This window comes from Manis pentadactyla, chromosome 5 (genome assembly GCF_030020395.1).
Source record: "Manis pentadactyla isolate mManPen7 chromosome 5, mManPen7.hap1, whole genome shotgun sequence".
Lineage (NCBI taxonomy): Eukaryota > Metazoa > Chordata > Mammalia > Pholidota > Manidae > Manis > Manis pentadactyla.
In genome coordinates, this window is record NC_080023.1 from 164,364,980 (window position 1) to 164,383,265 (window position 18,286).

Genomic DNA, 18,286 nt, shown 5'->3' on the forward strand with positions numbered 1-18,286 from the left:
TGTTGTAGAATGAACAGTAGTTTAGACATAGTTTTAAAAGAATATATAATGTGTGTGATATAATAAAGATGATAATTTATAATAAAACACGTGTCAGTGTAAGAATGTGCCTGCTTGACTCAGCCTGCAGCTGTAATGAAGTAGTTAAACACTGTACTGGGCATCATGAGGAGTTTAGATTTAAGAGCAGAAAGAACAGAAACCATTCCATTCAAGGAAATGAATGGGTGGACACTAGCATGAAACTGATGTTAAGTAATAGACCAGACTTATTTGTATATGATAAGAGGAGAGAAATGATCTCACAGGCTTTCCAAGCGGAGAGAACAGGAAATACGATATTCTTGCAAATGAGCTGCGTCTTATTTCTAAGTGTGGTAGCAGACATCTTTTCCTGTCTGGATGTGGTATTGGTGAAGGCTTTTTGTACTCTTTTAATTGAAGTATCATTGATATACAATCTTATATTGATTTCAAATATACAGCACTGTGGTTCAACAGTTACCCATAGTATTAAATCCTCACCCCTACTAGTGCATATACTATCTGTCGACATAGGAAGGTGTTATAGAACCATTGGCTATATTCTGCATGCTGTACTACCATCCCCATGATAAGTTTATATTATCATTGAGAATTGTTGTGCCCCTTTATACCCCTCCTTCTCTCCACTCCCCACCCCCAACCCTTCCCCCATGGTAACCACAAGTTACTTCTCAGGGTCTATGAGTCTTATGCTGTTTTGTTCGTTCTGTTTTGCTCATTCTGTTTTGCTTTGTTCTTAGATTCCACAAATAAGTGAAACCATATGGTATTTCTCTTTCTCCATCTGGCTTACTTCACTTAGCATAATACCCTTTAGATCTATCCATGTTGCAAATGGCAGGATTTTTTTTTTATGGCTGAGTAACATTCCGTTGTGTATATATACCACATCTTCTTTATGCATTCGATAGACACTTAGGTTGCTTCCATATCTTGGCTATTGTAAAAATGCAGCAGTAAACATAGGGGTGTATATATCTTTTTGAATCAGGAATTTTTCAAATTACTAGAAGCGGGATTACTGGGTTTTATGGTATTTCTATTTGTAGTTTCTTGAGGAACCTTCATACTGCTTTCCACAGTGCCTACACCAATTTACATTCCCACCAACAGTGTAGAAGCGTTTCCATTTCTCTGCATTCTCACCAACACTTGTTATTTCTTGCCTTTTGCATAGTGGCCATCTTAACTGGTGTGAGGTGATATCTCATTGTAGTTTGATTTGCATTTCCCTAATGGTGGTTAGTGATGTGGGGCATCCTTACATGTGACTGATGGCCATCTGTATTTCTTCTTTGGAGAAATATCTGTTCAGGTCCTCCACCCATTTTTTTTTTTTTTTTTTAAATTTTTTTTATTGAAGGGTAGTTGACAACAGTATTGCATTACATTAGTTTCAGGTGTACAACACAGTGATTCAACATTTATATACATGATAATTCTAGGTACCAGGTATCACCATACCAGGTAGTTACAATATTTTGACTATATTCCTTATGCTATACATTACATCCCGGTTACTTATTTATTTTACAATTGGAAGTGTGTTTATATATATATATATGTATATATATATTTTGTGAGGGCATCTCTCATATTTATTGATCAAATAGTTGTTAACCACAATAAATTTCTGTATAGGGGGGTCAATACTCAATGCACAATCATTAATCCACCCCAAGCCTAATTTTCGTCAGTCTCCAATCTTCTGATGCATAACGAACAAATTCTTACATAGTCAATAAGTTACATGGTGAACAGTGCAAGGGCAGTCATCACAGAAGCTTTCGGTTTTGTTCATGCATTATGAACTATACACAGTCAGTTCAAATATGACTATTCATTTGATTTTTAAACTTGATTTATATGTGGATACCACATTTCTCTATTATTATTATTTTTAATAAAATGCTGAAGTGGTAGGTAGATACGAGATAAAGGTAGAAAACAGAGTTTAGTGTTGTAAGAGAGCAAATGTAGATGATCAGGTGTGTGCCTGTAGACTATGTGTTAATCCGAGCTAGACGAGGGCAATAAACATCCATGTATGCAGAAGATTTCTCTCAGAACATGAGGGGGGAGGTTCTAAGCCTCACCTCTGCTGCTCCCCATTTTCTCACCAGATGGCCCCCTGCGACTGTGCCTGTCTTAGGTTGTTCCTCCCTTGAGGAATCTTACCCGTCTCTGGCTAACCAGTCATCTTCCGGGGCCATACAGGGAAATGTTAAGTTGGTAAGTGAGAGAGAAGCCTTATTGTTTGAAAAGGTTAGCTTTTTACTTCTTTGCATATTTATGCCCTGTGGCTTCTATGCCCAGCACTTGTCTTGAGGTGTCTTTACCACTTGGAAGAATTATGATACTCGGTAAGCTCCACCCATTTTTTTAATTGGGTTATTTGTTTTTTGGGTGTTGAGTTATATGAGTTCTTTATATATTTTGGAGGTTAACCCCTTAACGGATGAATCGTTTATGAATATATTCTCCTGTACTGGAGAGGTGCCTTTTTTGTTCTGTTGATGGTGTCCTTTGCTTTACAGAGGTTTTTAGTTTGATGCAGTCCCACTTGTTCATTTTATTTTGTTTTCCTTGCCTGAGGAGATGTGTCCAGGAAAAAATTGCTCCTGCTTATGTTGGTACTGGTGAAGTTTTATGGAAAAGTTGTCTCCTATATTGTAGTCCACCAGATGTTAAGGCATACTTTCAATCTCTTGAGTACTTACAAAGACCTTAAAAACAATGTCCTTTGATGGTTGGTGAAGAAAAGTAGCCTGCAAAGATAAACACTGGGGTTAATACAAGAATAAGGAAGGAAACAGCAGGCAATCCCCCCAAAAGAATTTCCATATGTAACTTTCACAGCATAGGTTTCTTATCATTGTGCTACACACACAATGAAGATGAAAGATGGTATAAATATTAAAAATGTCAAGGCAATTTTTTAAGTGAAATTCCATAATATCCTATCCTTATACTTCAAATGTCTTTGCTGATCGAATAGTATTTGGGGCCTACATCAGTTATACCTTTGAACTAAAATCCTTCTTACTTATTAATACATATTTAGGAAGTATGTATGTCATTGATGTATATGTATCATCATATGTACATGTATGTGTGTATATATATTGAATAGAAAGAATAAGCCGGATGAGTAAATTATTTGGTGATTTCTGAACAATATCTTTATTCCCTTTAAGCCCCCTCTCTAAAAATCACTGAACATTTTCCTTATCCCTTGAATACGTTTTTCAGTATTATTTAGTAAAGCATGTGTGTATATATGTATATACACTCTGAGACATTGAAAGATAGGCAGAATGGGCCACAGCTCATTGCTGTGCAGGATGGTTCCACTCTTTGCAGCATTGCTGGTAGCCCTGCCTTCTATCCTGTGTCAACTGTGTTCTCCAAACGTTGTGACAACTACAAGCTCCCAACACATTCACAAAACTTCCTCTAGGGGATGGTACCACCCTGCTGAGAATCCCTACATTTGGCAGAGAGAAATGGAGGAGACATTCAGCCAGGCTGAAAAGACAGACAGAGCCTGAACGTGCTTCTGCTCAGTTATAAAGTGAGTGTGGTTTAGCTACTGTCCAAAGCATAAAGAGGAAGATTAGATTAATTGATTGATTCAGCAAATGTTACCAGGTACCCACTGTGTACCTGGCACTATTTTGGCAGGGGTGCCATATAAACTGTCTCCAGTGTCTCCTACTTTTCTTGTTTCAGCACCCATTTGTCAAGAGTGCCAAAGGAGTGTCGATACTGAGGGACTTAATTAACGAAGCCATGGATGTGAAACTGAAACGCCAGGAAGCCCAGCAACGGGAGGTGGACCAGGATGATGACGAGAACTCGGTGAGTGGCAGCATTGCTGTGGCCTTTGGGCACTAATGCTTGTCATTTCACGGTGGCCATGCTGGGTCAGATGCGTAGGAGACACTGGATCAGCCTAGAGCAGAAGTCTCTTGCTCGATTATGTCCTGGCCAAAGCCTTGCTGAATCCATGCTTGTTCTTTTCACAGTGCTTCCTAAGACACTTCCAAGTTTTACTCTTTTGCCCCAATAACATTTATTCAGCTTAACCTCTTATTCAGGAAAGAGAATGCTCAGGTCTGAGACTTGGGTTTTCCATGCCTTTAAGTAGATTTCATACTTACCAGATTCCCTCAGAAACCTAAGATTCCAAGATTGCGCATCTCAGCTCCTTAGATCTGTGTTGCAAAATTATTAAGGAGAGAAGAAGGGGAGGGAGAGGTAGAGGGCCCTGTAGGGTTCTTTGTGCTACTCTCAATGTGGGTACTCTCAGTTCTGTAAGGTAGATTCAGGACCTGAATACATGTCAGACCCAGAAATATTTGCACCAAGATGAGTAATTCAGAAAACTCAAAAAATTTTGGATCATATTAGCCCTAATTTGAGATTTTGTCCATTTACAGGAAGAGGATGAAATGGACTCTGGCACAATGGTTCGAGCAGCAGGTGATGAGATGGGCACTGTCCGAGTAGCCAGCACCATGAGTGACGGAGCCAATACCATGATTGAGCACGATGACACATTGCCGTCACAGCTGGGCACCATGGTGATTAACGCAGAGGACGAGGGAGAGGAGGGGACGATGAAAAGTAAGACTGATTAAATACAGTAACTTCTCAGACAAACCATACACATTCCAGAGAAAACATGTTCTCATGGTCCACAACCAGAGGAGTAAAAACATTAGAGGGTGGTGACGTGGTGGGGGTTTTGGGGAGAAGGAATGCTGGCAAGTGGAGGTAGAAGCCAGAAAGCATCAACAATGAGAGGGACTTACTTTTGAACCCCAGCGGCTGTTCTCTCAGTTCTTTCAGTTCCCCCCTCACCTGTAGGGGCAAGCACTTAACGTTGTTTTGATGACTAATTCAAAGTGTAATGAACTTCTGAGCTGTTTATTGTACTTACCTTCCATCTGTTTTCATGCTACACTGTGTATCTAACCCAAGTTTACCAATACACAGTCAATCTGTTAAGGATGACTGTGCAGATTTAAAAGTCCTTTCAAATCCCTTCTAGTTTGAACCCATCTCTGCTGCTTTTCTTATCCTTTTTGCCTGTGACAAGGCCTAACGCCTGTGCTCAGCTCCTATGGCAGAGTGCCATCCTCTCCTCTCCTCTCCTCTTCAGTTGTCTCCCTTGCCCTTTCTCTGTGTGTTAACAGACAGACAGACTCACAGAGGAAAGAAATTTGGGGATACAAAATGGGAATAATTGAGTTGTACATGTACAATTTAGCCTGAACTTTGCGTAGGTTTAAAGCACCTAAATACATACGACCTTTTCATCATCTTTTTTTTCTCTTCCTTTTTTAGAATTAAAAGGTCCTCCCTTTAAACCAAGGGTTGGCAAACTATGGCCCCCAGGCCAAATCCAGCCACCACCTGTTTTTGGCAGTAAAGTTCTCTTGGAACACAGCCACGTGCATCTATTTACATACCGTCTAGCACTGTTCTTGTGCTGCAGAGGCATGGTTGAGCAGTTGTGACAGAGACCATATGGCCCCCAAAGCCTGAAAAGTTTGCTTCCTGGTCCTTTACAGACACAAAAGGTTCCCTAACCCCTGCTCTAGACCCTCTGCTTTTTTACTGATGAATTCATCTCAGGTACTTTGCTAGGTGCCGAGGATGCAGCAAGGAATGAAGAAACAGTCCTTGCCATGAAAGAACTCATTGTCTAGTGTGGGGGACAGATCATTAATTATAATTCAGTGTATGAAATGAATTCTAAAATAGAGGTAATCTAGGGTGTCGTCAAAGCAGAGTGGGAGAGGACTTAATCTAGGCTGGGGATTACTTAAGACTTCCTGGAGGGAAAAGGCAGGAAGGTTGGCAGTGAGCAGGGTAGGTGAAGATGTTCCAGCAGAGGGAGCAGTGTACGCCAAGTTCTAGGGGCAAGAGGAGGTAGATGAGTCCCGGGGAACTGCCTCCGAGTCTTGTGACCAGAACCAACAGTTCTGGGGCTCTGGCTCTCAGGCAGTTCCCTTTAATTGTTACCTTTCAGATCTGAGTATAATCAACCCTTTGTTTTTTAAAGGAAAAGTTTTGTTTTTTTCTTTTTTCTGTTTTGGGATCAAGTCTCATTATCTGTGTTTGGCTTCTGGTCAGAATTACACAGATGATGAAAGACTAGTAATACTGTTGATAGATGCGTGAATCAGCATAACTTCTCTGGAATGCAGTACGCATCAAGAGTTTAAAAAGTTGAAACCTAAATTCCACCTCAAGGAATCTGGTCCAAGAAAGTAATTGAAGATACAGACAAATTATATTCAGAGTTTTTCTAAACGTGCTGCTTATAATTGTAAAAAAAAAAAAAATCTGGACTAATTAAAATGTTTAGTAGCAGATTAATTGGTCAAATTTTGATACAGCCATAGAATGGAATACTATACAAAAATATTCAAAGTCCTGTTTTTAAAAAAGAAGGAATCAAAATTATAGCATGACCCCAGTTTTACAAAATTAAAGAGATAAACTAACATGTTACTATATGCATAGAAAAAAGACTGAAAAATAACAAGTAAGGCTGGAGGGAAATAAATACTAAAAGTAGTTATTGGTAATGGGATTATAGGTATTTAAAACTTTATTTTCCAAATTATTTTCTAGAGTTATTACCAAGAAAAAAAAAATCCCACCAAAAATATTGCTGATGTCCTAGGTGTCCTGCATATTAGACCTCTGAACTCTGAATTACCTTACAAATTCTTTTTTGCCTCCCTTTTGCCTCTTAACTGTTTTTTATGGTCTTAAAAGTGTATTATTTACAAAGAGTTTATAAAAACATTGTCACTTCCTGCTAGTCTCCTTAAATTCTTATCTTATTCAGTGTTCTTAGGGTGTTTCATCTCCTAAACTCAAGATGGAAACACCCTAGATATATTGTATTTGGTGTTACATAAATCCAGTGTTATACAGTGAATGCTATGTACTAAATTAAGTTTTCTTTGTTTCTTTTTTAAGTAGCCCAGTGTGATTTGTTTTGCAGTAAAGAGCTGCTGATGTGTAGTTCATTTCATTGACTGAGTGTTAATATCTTCTACTTGTTTTGAGGGCTTTAATTATGCAGATGATTATAATCACTGTGTAATATAACTAGGCTGACCCAATATTATGTGTTGTGCATACACATGTTATGGGAAAGCTGTTATTTTTTTATTTAAATAATTAATTTTATTCCAAATATAATTTTCATATTTAAAGCACTAATTAATTCAGTGGGTTGTTTGTTCAGTTTCTAAGCTTGGGTAGTTTTAGCATGTCTAATGAGAAACATGCATTTTTTATTACAGTCATGATGGAAAAAAACATTTAAAAGCCACAACAGTCACAGCTGAGTGACATTAAGTAAACCCAGTTCACCATCTGCTACAAGTCCTATAATTCAGTTTTTGGGCCACAAGTTTGACAGATTTTCCACTTATTTTGAGATCTTTATCCCTTATTGTTTTTTAGGAGTTATTTAAACTTTTCATTATAGAAACCTAAACATATACACAGTTTCACTGAATAATATAATGAACCCAAGGGACCTATCACCCAGGTTTAAATATGATTAACTCACTGCCTATTATATTTCAGGCCCCACAAAAGAAAATGACAAACTGAATTAATTTAAAGCAAATCTCAGACATAATATCATTTCTTCAGAATTTATTTTTAAACAATTGAGAGAGACTGTCTGACCAAACCTAGCTCAGATACTGTCTATTGTGTTGGCTAATTCACTTTCCTTGTATGGACCTCAGTACCCTGATCAGTGAAATTAAAGAATTCTTAAACGTATTTATTTTCCTTGTCCCTTAAAATTCTAATGGTCCACATATTTATAAAAATCATATAACTCATAACTAATACAGAACTGAAGTTTTAACAATGTCTTTATTTTACGGTATCTTTTAGATCAATGTATTATTTTGAATTCCTTTGGTCTAATTTCTGCTGTTTATTGTACCTGCTGTCCCTCATGATGATTTCTTCTTATGCTTTGTAATTTTTGTTTGTGAGCTTATCTTTTATGGGAGGTCTCTTGCTTTCCTTAGGTTGCATAGGTATCCTTGTGGGCCCTAAGGGGTATTTCTCTCCAGTGCAGCCTTTAGATTACTTCTCATTTCTGTAGTGTGCTTGTGGTACACCCAAGGGAATTATATTTCTACAAAGTGGCTCCATCCCTTACAAAGGCAGATGCCACTCTTAAGCCATTTCCTTGAGCTTGTGGGTAGAGTTTGTCTTGGCTTCTATGTTTGCTCTGGGAATTGAGTTCTAGCTCCCCCTTTATAGATGTGTCTTGGCCCTTGTCTTTATCCTGATTCCTGATCCTGTTCCCACATAAGCCTTAAAACTAGTCTCTATTGTTTGGGTTCCTTTCCTGCTTTTGCCATCTGCAGACTTCCCTGCCCTGGTTTTGAGAACTACAGTGTTTTTGTTTCACTTTGTTTTATTTTATAAGTCTTGAATTTCTGTGTGTTCAAAGCAGTGGGTGGGGAATCTCTAGTGCTTCAGCTCATTTAGTCATCTCGACTTGTCTACAGCAATGATGTATCCACATTTTATCTGTAAGGGAAACAGGTTCAGAGAGGTTGTTACTAGCTCATGGTCACATGGCCTAGTAAGTGCTGAAGCTGGGAAGTGAAAGAACTCTAGAGTCTATGCTCTTTCCTTTCTACTGAACTTCTGATTTGTTTTGGAAACCTACCTTTATGTTGATGAGCATTAAATCCACAATATGAAACTCATCAAAATTCACGTTAAGACTGGTGCTGGCCTCTGAGGAGATTCCAAAGATAGGTAACCTTTTATTTTTGATGAGCAATTATTTAATATATATAAATTATTTATTTATTATATTCAACAGTATAGACATTGTAACTGTTAATATATTCATTAATGATTAAGCCCTTAATATATATCAAGTACTATGCTTAATCCTTCAAAAGCATTTAATGTGTCTTAATCATTACAACCATACTGTGTAGTAAATATAGCCACTCCCCATTTTATAGCAGGAGAAACTGAATTGCAAAGAGGTTAAGTAACTTCTAGTGATTACATGATGAGTAATAGAAGAGCCAAGAGTTGAAACCAGGATAAATTTGATTTCAGAGCTCATGCTCTCAGCCATTACATTATTCTGCTCCTCAGAAAAGGCCCCTTATGAGGTTGTTAATGGACAGGACTAAAGCTCATGTAGCATACAGGTATTGGTAAGCCTTGGCCTGCAGTGATACAACTTTTCTTGCTGGTTGTTTAAATAACCAGCTATTCTACATGTTTCCTCAGATTTCCAGAAGTGCAGGGCATCACATAAAAAAAATTACTAATTTTTATTCTAGAGTAACAGGCTCATTAATCTCTTTGAAACAAAATTTTAAAGCATAGTGACATAATTAAGTCAAGGCAACTCTGAAGCTTGTTTGGGGTAAATTACTGTAACAGTATTTTCAAAGGGGGCCTGCTTCTGATGATAGGTTAATAGTGTTGTTATGTCTAAGGGAGTATGTTTTGATTATATATATATATATCTGAATCTACAGTAAAGAATCAAATTGTATTTGGAGGGCAGAGATTGGAGTGGGGGGAGATTCGGTTACTGTCTAAGAGACCTCAAGGTCACCTGTAAGAACGTGCAGGTAAACCACGGCCCACACCACTTTGAAAACCCTTGTCATGATAAAGTGTCAGTTTGAGGATTTTGGAAGACTTCTATTTGTCTATATAAGTGGATATTTTTGTTTTGTTTTGTTCGGTTCGGTTTGGTTTGGTTTTTGGTAAGAACTGTAGAAGAACTTTGTTTGCCCCAGGAACTGAAGGGCGCATTCCTGAAATGACCTGAGAGGTTCTGTGTGAGGAGCACTGTACGTTCTCTGGGCCAGCAGAGGGAGCTCTGGAATAGGTTACGAGTTAAAACTGCCCGGATTTGTGTTCAGAAATCCCCTTTCTATGGTAGGCTTTATTCTAGATCAAGACCATTATTTATTTTTAGATCTATTTTAAGAAACCACAGCAACACTGGAGCAATGTCTTTATTTTATTTAGGTAGGGGATTGGATACCTCATACTTGGAAAAGTTCAAGTAAGACTGAAGTCAGCCAGAATGTCTCAAAATAGTTTAAACTTCTTTCTCATCCCAGACTTCTCAGTAGCCCTTAACCAGAATTGATGTTCTCTTTCTGCAGCATGGTACCATGCATGTAGTTTTGAAGCTATCATCAGCTAAAATGGCCCTAACCAAGTAATTTAGTACATTTGAAAAATAAAATGTGAAGTTCTTGTGCAGAACTGACTTGGGGAAAGTTATTTTATGTATAGTATTAATACTGACAATTTATAGCTTTGTTGCTTAACTTCTTTAGTTTTCATCTAATTTATTTCCATGTTGACTACACACACAAAAATGTAATGTGTTCTTTGGGAACAGCTTTTGCCTTTTTTCCTTTTTTTTTCCCTCTCCCCTGTGGCTTTTGTTAGTGATTTGCAGTACTTCATATTTTGGATGCTAATTTTTTGTCAATTACGTGCATTGAAAATATTTGTAATATTTTACCATGTGGTTTGTGCCTTTAATTTTGCATGACCGTTTCTTAGAAAACAACTTTCATTTTTATGAAGTCATATTTGTCTGAATTTTCTTCTACAGTATGCTTTTTGTGTCTTCTTTAAGAAATTCTTTGCCACCCAGATATCTTAAAAAGGGTCACCTGTATTTTTTTCCTGAAAGTTGTAAAGTTTTACTTTTCACATTTAGGACTTCCTATATCAGGAATTTCTTTTTGTTTATAATGTGAGCTGCAGTCCCTTAATTTTATTTTTTCCACCTGAAAGACTTGCTTTCTCCCTCTGTTTAGGTCTTTGGTCCTTTTAAATTCTCAGGCCTTCCTTGACCAATTTATCTAAATAAATTACCCTTCCCCTTCTTATTTTTCTTTCAACACAGATTACTATTTGAAATTTCTATCATTATTCTTCTATATAAATTTTAGCATCCGTGTATCAAATTTTGTAAAATACCACTGGGATTTTGACTGAATTGCTTTGAATCTATAGATTAACTAGGCACAATTGCCATCTTTATGGTGTTAATTCTTCCCATTCATGAACATAGTTTATCTTTCCATCTGTTTGGTTTATTTCTTTGTCCTTACATGACTTTATAATTTATCCACAAAGATGTTTTAGATCTTTTTGTTAAATCGAATTTTTTTTTGTGGAGGAGGGGTATCATTAATGTACAATTACTTGAACAACATTATGGTCACTAGACTCCCCTAATATCCCCCGCACATACCCCATTACAGTCACTGTCCATCTGTTAAATTGATTTTTATGGATTGTTTTATTCTAATAGGTTTTCTAGAGATTTTTTTTTTAATGAAGACAACCTTATTTTCTGTAAATTATAGTCTTAGTTCTTCCTTTTGATACTTATGTGTTTTTCTGTCTTACTAAGACCTCCAATACAATTGAATAATAGAGGTGGTAGTGGGCAATTTTGTCTTATTCCTCTCCTTAAAGGAAATTCTTCTAATGTAGTTTAGCAGTTAAATGCTTTTGCCTCAAATAAGGAAATGATAGCCACTTAGAATAATATGTACCCTACCTACTAACAATATGACATATGTAAGTTCTCTCTTCTGACTCATTGGCTATGATGTCATGGGTTTTTTTCCTTATTGTATTCCCAAGAAATGCATAGCAGTGTGTTTCCCCCCTCCCCATGGCCAGGTTTATTAGGCCAAAGGGAGGCAGAACCTGGACTACTGACTTAAAAGATTATTTCCACTGACTCAGGCCTTTCAAAATAGTCTCCAAAAACTAGAGGGAGTGAGTGTATGATTTCTGTTTAAAACTTGCAGTTCATTCATATATTACTAATTTTTATTCTAGAGTAACAGGCTCATTAATCTCTTTGAAACAAAATTTTAAAGCATAGTGACATAATTAAGTCAAGGCAACTCTGAAGCTTGTTTGGGGTAAATTACTGTAACAGTATTATGTGGTAAAACCATTATGCATTTATAGTTTCCCAGAAAGTCCCAAGCCTCATGAAGGCACCTATTGTTGCTCATGTTAAAACCAAAGTCCAGGCTCTTGTTGAAATAATTTTATTTCAACACCATCCATCAGATACTAATTTCAGAGCTGCATGAGATGGAAATTCTTGACTCATGGCCTGTTTTCTTTCCACCTGCAGTTGTTTGAAGAGGATTGTTACAACACTGCCTCCCTTGTGTGTTCTCTATCTCATTTTTTCTGACTCAGAGTATTGCATTTGCAAGGACAGTAAATAGGATATAAAGTACCATGGGTATTTTAATGCTTCTTTTTACCGCACTAGCTTTGCTGTCCAATTTCTGATCTCCTACGAATGGTTAAAACTATCATCAGAGACTAAAGTGTCCCTGTGTCCTTGGCACTATCAGTGAGCATCATCTGAGAGTTTCAGATAGCATTAGTGTAGCTATGCATATCAAAGCTAAAACTTGAAAGGTTTTGTTTTCTTAGAAGCGTCTCTCTCTGTAAGAATAAGGGAAAGAAGAAGGAATAGTGGAAAGAACATTAATATTTGAAATCAGTCTTTGGTTTGAAACTTGGCTCAGAATCTTATAAACTTTGTCAGCTTTGGGGAGTTACTTCCTTTTTTGAGCTTTGGTTTCCTAGTCTGAAAAAATGGGACATATAAGTTCCTACTTGGTAGGGTTAAGATGATACAAGATAATCTATGTAAAATACTTGGCATATAAATACTTAAAAATGTAAGCGCTTTAAGAAGTATCTGAGTCTTTTAATGTATGCAAGTGGCTTTTTCATTGAACCTAAAAATTCCTTCAGCCAGGGCTACATTTTGCCTCCTAATTCCTTTTCTCTTGCTAGTTATATTAATGTGTTTTAGTTTTTACTCTTGGTATTGATGGCGTTTTGTACATGTCACCTCTGTCTGAACTCTGGCATGAAAATGGTTGCTCTAAAGTCACTTGTCAGTTTCAGCAATGTTTTAAAAATGTGCGGAGGAGAAGAAGAGTGAGATTGAGAGAGGAAGAGAGTGTATATGCCTCTGTTCCAAATTCCTTGGCTATAAGATGATGGATGTTTTTGAGAATCTGTTAAGTAGCTCAAAATACACGATGTAGATTTTAAAGGAGGCTAGATTTTCGATCCACATGAGCCTTCCTTTGTAAAGTTTCAAAATGTTATCTTAACCCTGTGGAATTTAACCCTGTGGATTTTTTTCTATCCCTGAAAGATAATCACTGTGGATCACTGTGCATTTATCAGAAGATCCCTGCTGGGTGGGATTTACAATAGAAGAGAAGACATCTTGGTCCTTAGATTTTTCTTATAATTGCACAAATAATTCAAGGTTATCCTGCCAGAGTGGAGACCAAATCCTAATTGTTTGTGCAGTTTTCTAATTGTGTCCAGATGTTGGGCTCACTTTTTTCTTTGGAAACCATTAGCATTCTTAGTTCTCTTGACTTGAGCCAAAGAGCACAGACACATAGTGCCTGAAAATTCATTCAAAACACCCTGCCAGACCACATATTAGGATATGAAAGTGCCAGATCTCAGTCTAACTTGGGTGAAGGGCTCAAGGCCTATATTTTTGGGAAGATAAAGTGTTCCATTATAGTTAAATTGGTGAAAGGAAAGCCAAGAATAGCCATGGGGGAAATACATTTTCCAAGAGAGAGAAGTAGCATGATAGTAATGAAAAACAAAGGAAGATGGGTCTCAAAATATATACTTTGACTCTTATGCCTATAAGACAGATAAATCAAGTTTGATCAGTTCGAGGAATATATTTCTCTGGTGCTCTAAGCTGTTCTGACCTGCTTATTCTTGTTCAGCAAGAAATGGAAATACATTTTGATTCCTATAAATGGGTCTATAAAGAAAAAGTAGATGATTCTTCTAAGGGTTTATGTTCTAAAAAGTATCAACTCCAAATCATTTGATTTAATGCCAATGAAGAAGTATTTGTTAGGTAGTTATTACATGTCATTTTGTCTAGTGTATAAAAACCAAATGAGACATTTACTGCTAACCAGGAATTTACAGATTAAAAGAGGGAAGTGACATTTGTCATTATCTAATATTTTTGGAGTGCCTACTGTACTATAACTGTTCTTGCTAATTCCTTATTATGTATGCATTACCCTGGATGCTTCACATAGTGGTATTGGATGTTGACATAACTTAGTTGAGGAGATAGGGCCTCTATATATGAAGGTGATATAATACTGGGCCAGATTCTGGCTAAGAGATACAAAAGAGTGTTAAAGGTTTTGTGAGAAGGAAAGCAAGGACTCAGATATGCAGAAAGGTACAAAGTCAGAAAGGTAGATATATGTATTGGCTGAAATGGGTGTTGACCAGATATTAGAGGAACTTAAATGCCAAAGCAAGAAGTTTGAACTTCATTCTCTTGTTAATGGGGTTACAAAGACATTTGATCAGAAAAGTGATATAACAAAGTGATTTCCTAGAAAAGTCAGTTGGATGACATGGAGCTTGAAAAGACTGCAAAAGATGAGACCAACTGGGAAATTACTGGAATGACCAAGCTATGAACCATTCTTACCTGTGAACCTTTTGCACCTTTTTTAGATGTGCTGCCTCTATTACTCTAGTTAGTAACCCTTTGAAAGCTGATCTCTTTGAATATGGCAACTCATCAGACTTAAAGAACTAGAGCACCACTGCCCAGAAGTTGAGTCAGTTTACACAGAGGCAGTTGCCATAACTGGTTAACTGGAAGAGTTATTCCAGGTGGACTTAAGGAATCTTTTGTGCTCCAAGGAACCATATAACTTAAGATTACAGAAATTCTTAATGGTTTAAAAGAACATTCAAAGGAAAATTAATGTCCACACATATGAACTTGGGTAATAACTTGTGTAATGAAGTGAGTTAATGCATGTAAAGCACTTAGGTGCCTGGTAACAAAAACAAAAACAAAACTACACACATAATAAATGTCAGATACCAACCCTGTGATAAGGCATATTATTCCAAGCTGGAAGAAAACATTTGAGGGATTACACTGAGTTTTTTTCTTGCAAATATTCATGCATGAAACAGAGAAGAAAATGCAAGCTCTCTCCAGTTCTTTAGTTTAAACAGAATTAATTAGTATTAAGGTAGAAAAGAGTTATTGTTGTAGAAAGTAAGGGAAGAGTAGGTTGACCATTGGGTATACTTAATGATAGTCTTAAAAAATGAACATTTAAAATGGAATGGCATAAAGTTTAATGTTTAGTAGATGGTCATTCCAAAGGAAAAGATGGGCTTCGGTTTTGGATCAAGCTCCCTCCCAGTTATGACTCCATTTGCATTGTGTTACAGCTTATACAAATCCAGAAATAAAAGCAAAATAATAGAGAAAGGGGGTCCTTCTGTTTTTTTTTAATTGAGTTACTGATATATAATTCACATACTATATAATTCATCTATCTAAAGTATAATACAAAGGTCTTTCAGATATTTACAGAGTTGTGCAACCATCACCACAATCCAATTTTTAAAAATTTATTTTAAGTTGAGACACAATTCACATATCATAAAATTCACTATTTTAAAGTTACAATTCTGATTTTTTAGTATATCAACAATGTTATGCAACCATAACTACTGTTGAATTCCAGACATTTCCATCACCCTCAAAAGAAACCACAGTCCTGTTAGCAGTTACCTCTCATTACCTACCACCCCCTATTCCCAGAAAACCATTAATCTGCTTTCTGTCTATATAGATTTGCCTATTCTGGATCTTTTATATAAATGGAATAATACACAATGTGGCCTTTGTGTCTGGCTTCTTTCACTTAGTTTAATGTTTTCAAGATCCATCCCCTATCAGTACTTGATTCCTTTTTATGGCTGAATAATATTCCATTGTATGGATATACCCTATTTTGCTTACAATCTGATTTTAGAACATTTTAAACATCCCCCAAAGAAACTTCATTTCTATTAGTAATTACTCACTATCTCACTCCACAGCCCTAGGCTAGGCAACCATTAATCTACTCTCTATCTCTACAGATGTTCCTATTCTGAACATTTCATATAAACAGACTCATAGACTAGATGGTCTTTCATGATTGGCTCCTTTCAGTCCACATAATGTTTTCAGGGTTCATCCATGTTGTATCATGTATCACTATTTCATTCCTTTTTATTGCCAAATAATATTGCACTGTATGGATCTACCACATTTTATTTATCCATTCATAATTGGTGGACATTTGAGTTGTTAGGTCCTTCTGCTTTTACACAGGATTTTTCAAAGGAAATTAAATACAGGATACAGTTGCTTATGAATTCCCCTCTTTGTGGACTTAGATTATCCATTAAGCTCTCCAGATGCTGCTTACAAAGACAAATAGGCCAGTCATAGTAGAGGAATTCATGCATTTCCTGCATGAGATAAAAGAATCAGAGCAAGACGTGGCTATTTTCAAAATTTGACTTTTCTGCTCAGTCCATTCTCCCTATGACTTCAGGTTTCTGGTATTATTTAACTCAAGTCCTCATTTCTGGGGATACATCTGAAAAAAACACCCTAGCTCATCAACAAGAAGCCCACCAGCCAACTGAAGCCTTGGGGACAGCATTGTCTTTAATCAGCTTGGAACGATTTTCTTAACACTTCTTAGTCCTGACAAGCTCTTGTCCAGCACGCTTGATCATCTAGCTCAAGAGTGCTGAAAAAAGTTCCAAGGTAAGGTTACTGGGAAAATTCCATCCCCCAGTTTTTTCAAACTCAACATGAGGCAGTTCTGACATGTCAAGAACTTCCATTTTGATTTTAGAGAATTTGCCTCATGAAATGTAGCTCACCACACTTAGAACCTGATGATGAGGGTTCAAATCCTATCCTTCTTGGTAACTAGTTAATGTAATCCTATGCAAATTCTTGCTTATGAGATGGAAGTATTAATACATACCACAAAAGATTTTGAGGATTAAGTGAAGCAGTACATTGGCTAGCACTTGGTAGGTGGTGCCTCGTAAGTACAGGTCCTCTTCCCGCCAACTTTATTTACATAGTGCTCATGAACTTTGGGTGGGAACATCATGAGAAAGCACCTAGTAAAAAGTAGAAGGGATTCAATAAATGTTAGTTGAATTTGAACTAAGTTCCCAAAGAATGAAACTCTTTGTAGATGCAGGGTTGTGTGTGTATGAGGGATAGACAGACAGGCAGACACGTATCGGTTAGTTTTAGCTGCAGAGCAGACTACCTCCAAACTTAGTGGTCAGCTGGTATTATAGTGGCTGGGACTGGGCAGCTTAGGAGTCCTCGGCTAAGATAATCTGTTGACTAGAGCTTCTGTCCACATGATTCTTGCAGGCTCCCTCAAGTTTATTTATGTGTTATTAGGACACACAAGCACTTTTCAAGTCCTAGCTTGCTGTACATCTGCTATTGTCTTAGTACTAAACAGTGAGAATACCAAGGACTCTGGGAGGAAGTTAGTGTAGCAATTTTGCAAACACCCTATCTGAGATACTAATTATGATAGTAATGCAGCTTTGTTTATTTAGAGTTATTATCAGTCTCCAAAATCAGACTGAGAACAGGTGCTATAATTTAATTACAGTGTTACAGTGATACTAAGGAAATGTTGGTCACCACAGGATTGCTTTCTGCTCCATATAAATGAAATCCATCAGTGAAGCACTCTCACGTACAAAGAACGAATCATTCATTGTGTTGTAGGCAGCTAATTTCCCGAATCACTAAATAGAGGGATCAAAAATACAACTATTTAGTACATGCTGTTTCTTGCCAGTTAAGGTGGCTTCCCCTACCAGTTGATTTAGTCATTTCTTCAGCATTAGTTATATAGACGTTTTTATTACTAGCATCTCTAGTTGACATCTTTATTATAATTTGGGCTAAGGAAAATTTGTTCACTTCTGTCTGTTTAAAAACCAAAAAAAAAACCCCAAAACACCATTAACAGCAACAAAAAGAAACTCAGTCAGAGATAGTCTTGTCATAAGTATTTGTTGAGTCCTAATAACTATTTTTCAGTTTGGTATTAGAGGCTATCCAGTGTCATAATCCCTCTGACGATAAGAACTTCTTTCCAGTGGTTATCAGTAACTAAGCATAAATATGTTTCTATAAGCTCCTGCCAAATCATAGGATCATGGAATTTTCAAAGCTGTAAAGGGACATTACAGTAATGGTTCA

General features: G+C 36.9%; 1 protein-coding gene across 1 annotated transcript in view; it reads left to right on the forward strand.

The window, feature by feature from the left end:
• Positions 1-18,286, forward strand: part of STK4 (serine/threonine kinase 4) — an 89,367-nt gene that overhangs the window by 32,989 nt on the left and 38,092 nt on the right. Inside the window, exons 8-9 of the mRNA XM_036902179.2 lie at positions 3,778-3,906; positions 4,488-4,674. Of these exons, the coding sequence (XP_036758074.1) occupies positions 3,778-3,906; positions 4,488-4,674 (316 nt within the window). The remainder of the gene's footprint in view (positions 1-3,777; positions 3,907-4,487; positions 4,675-18,286) is intronic.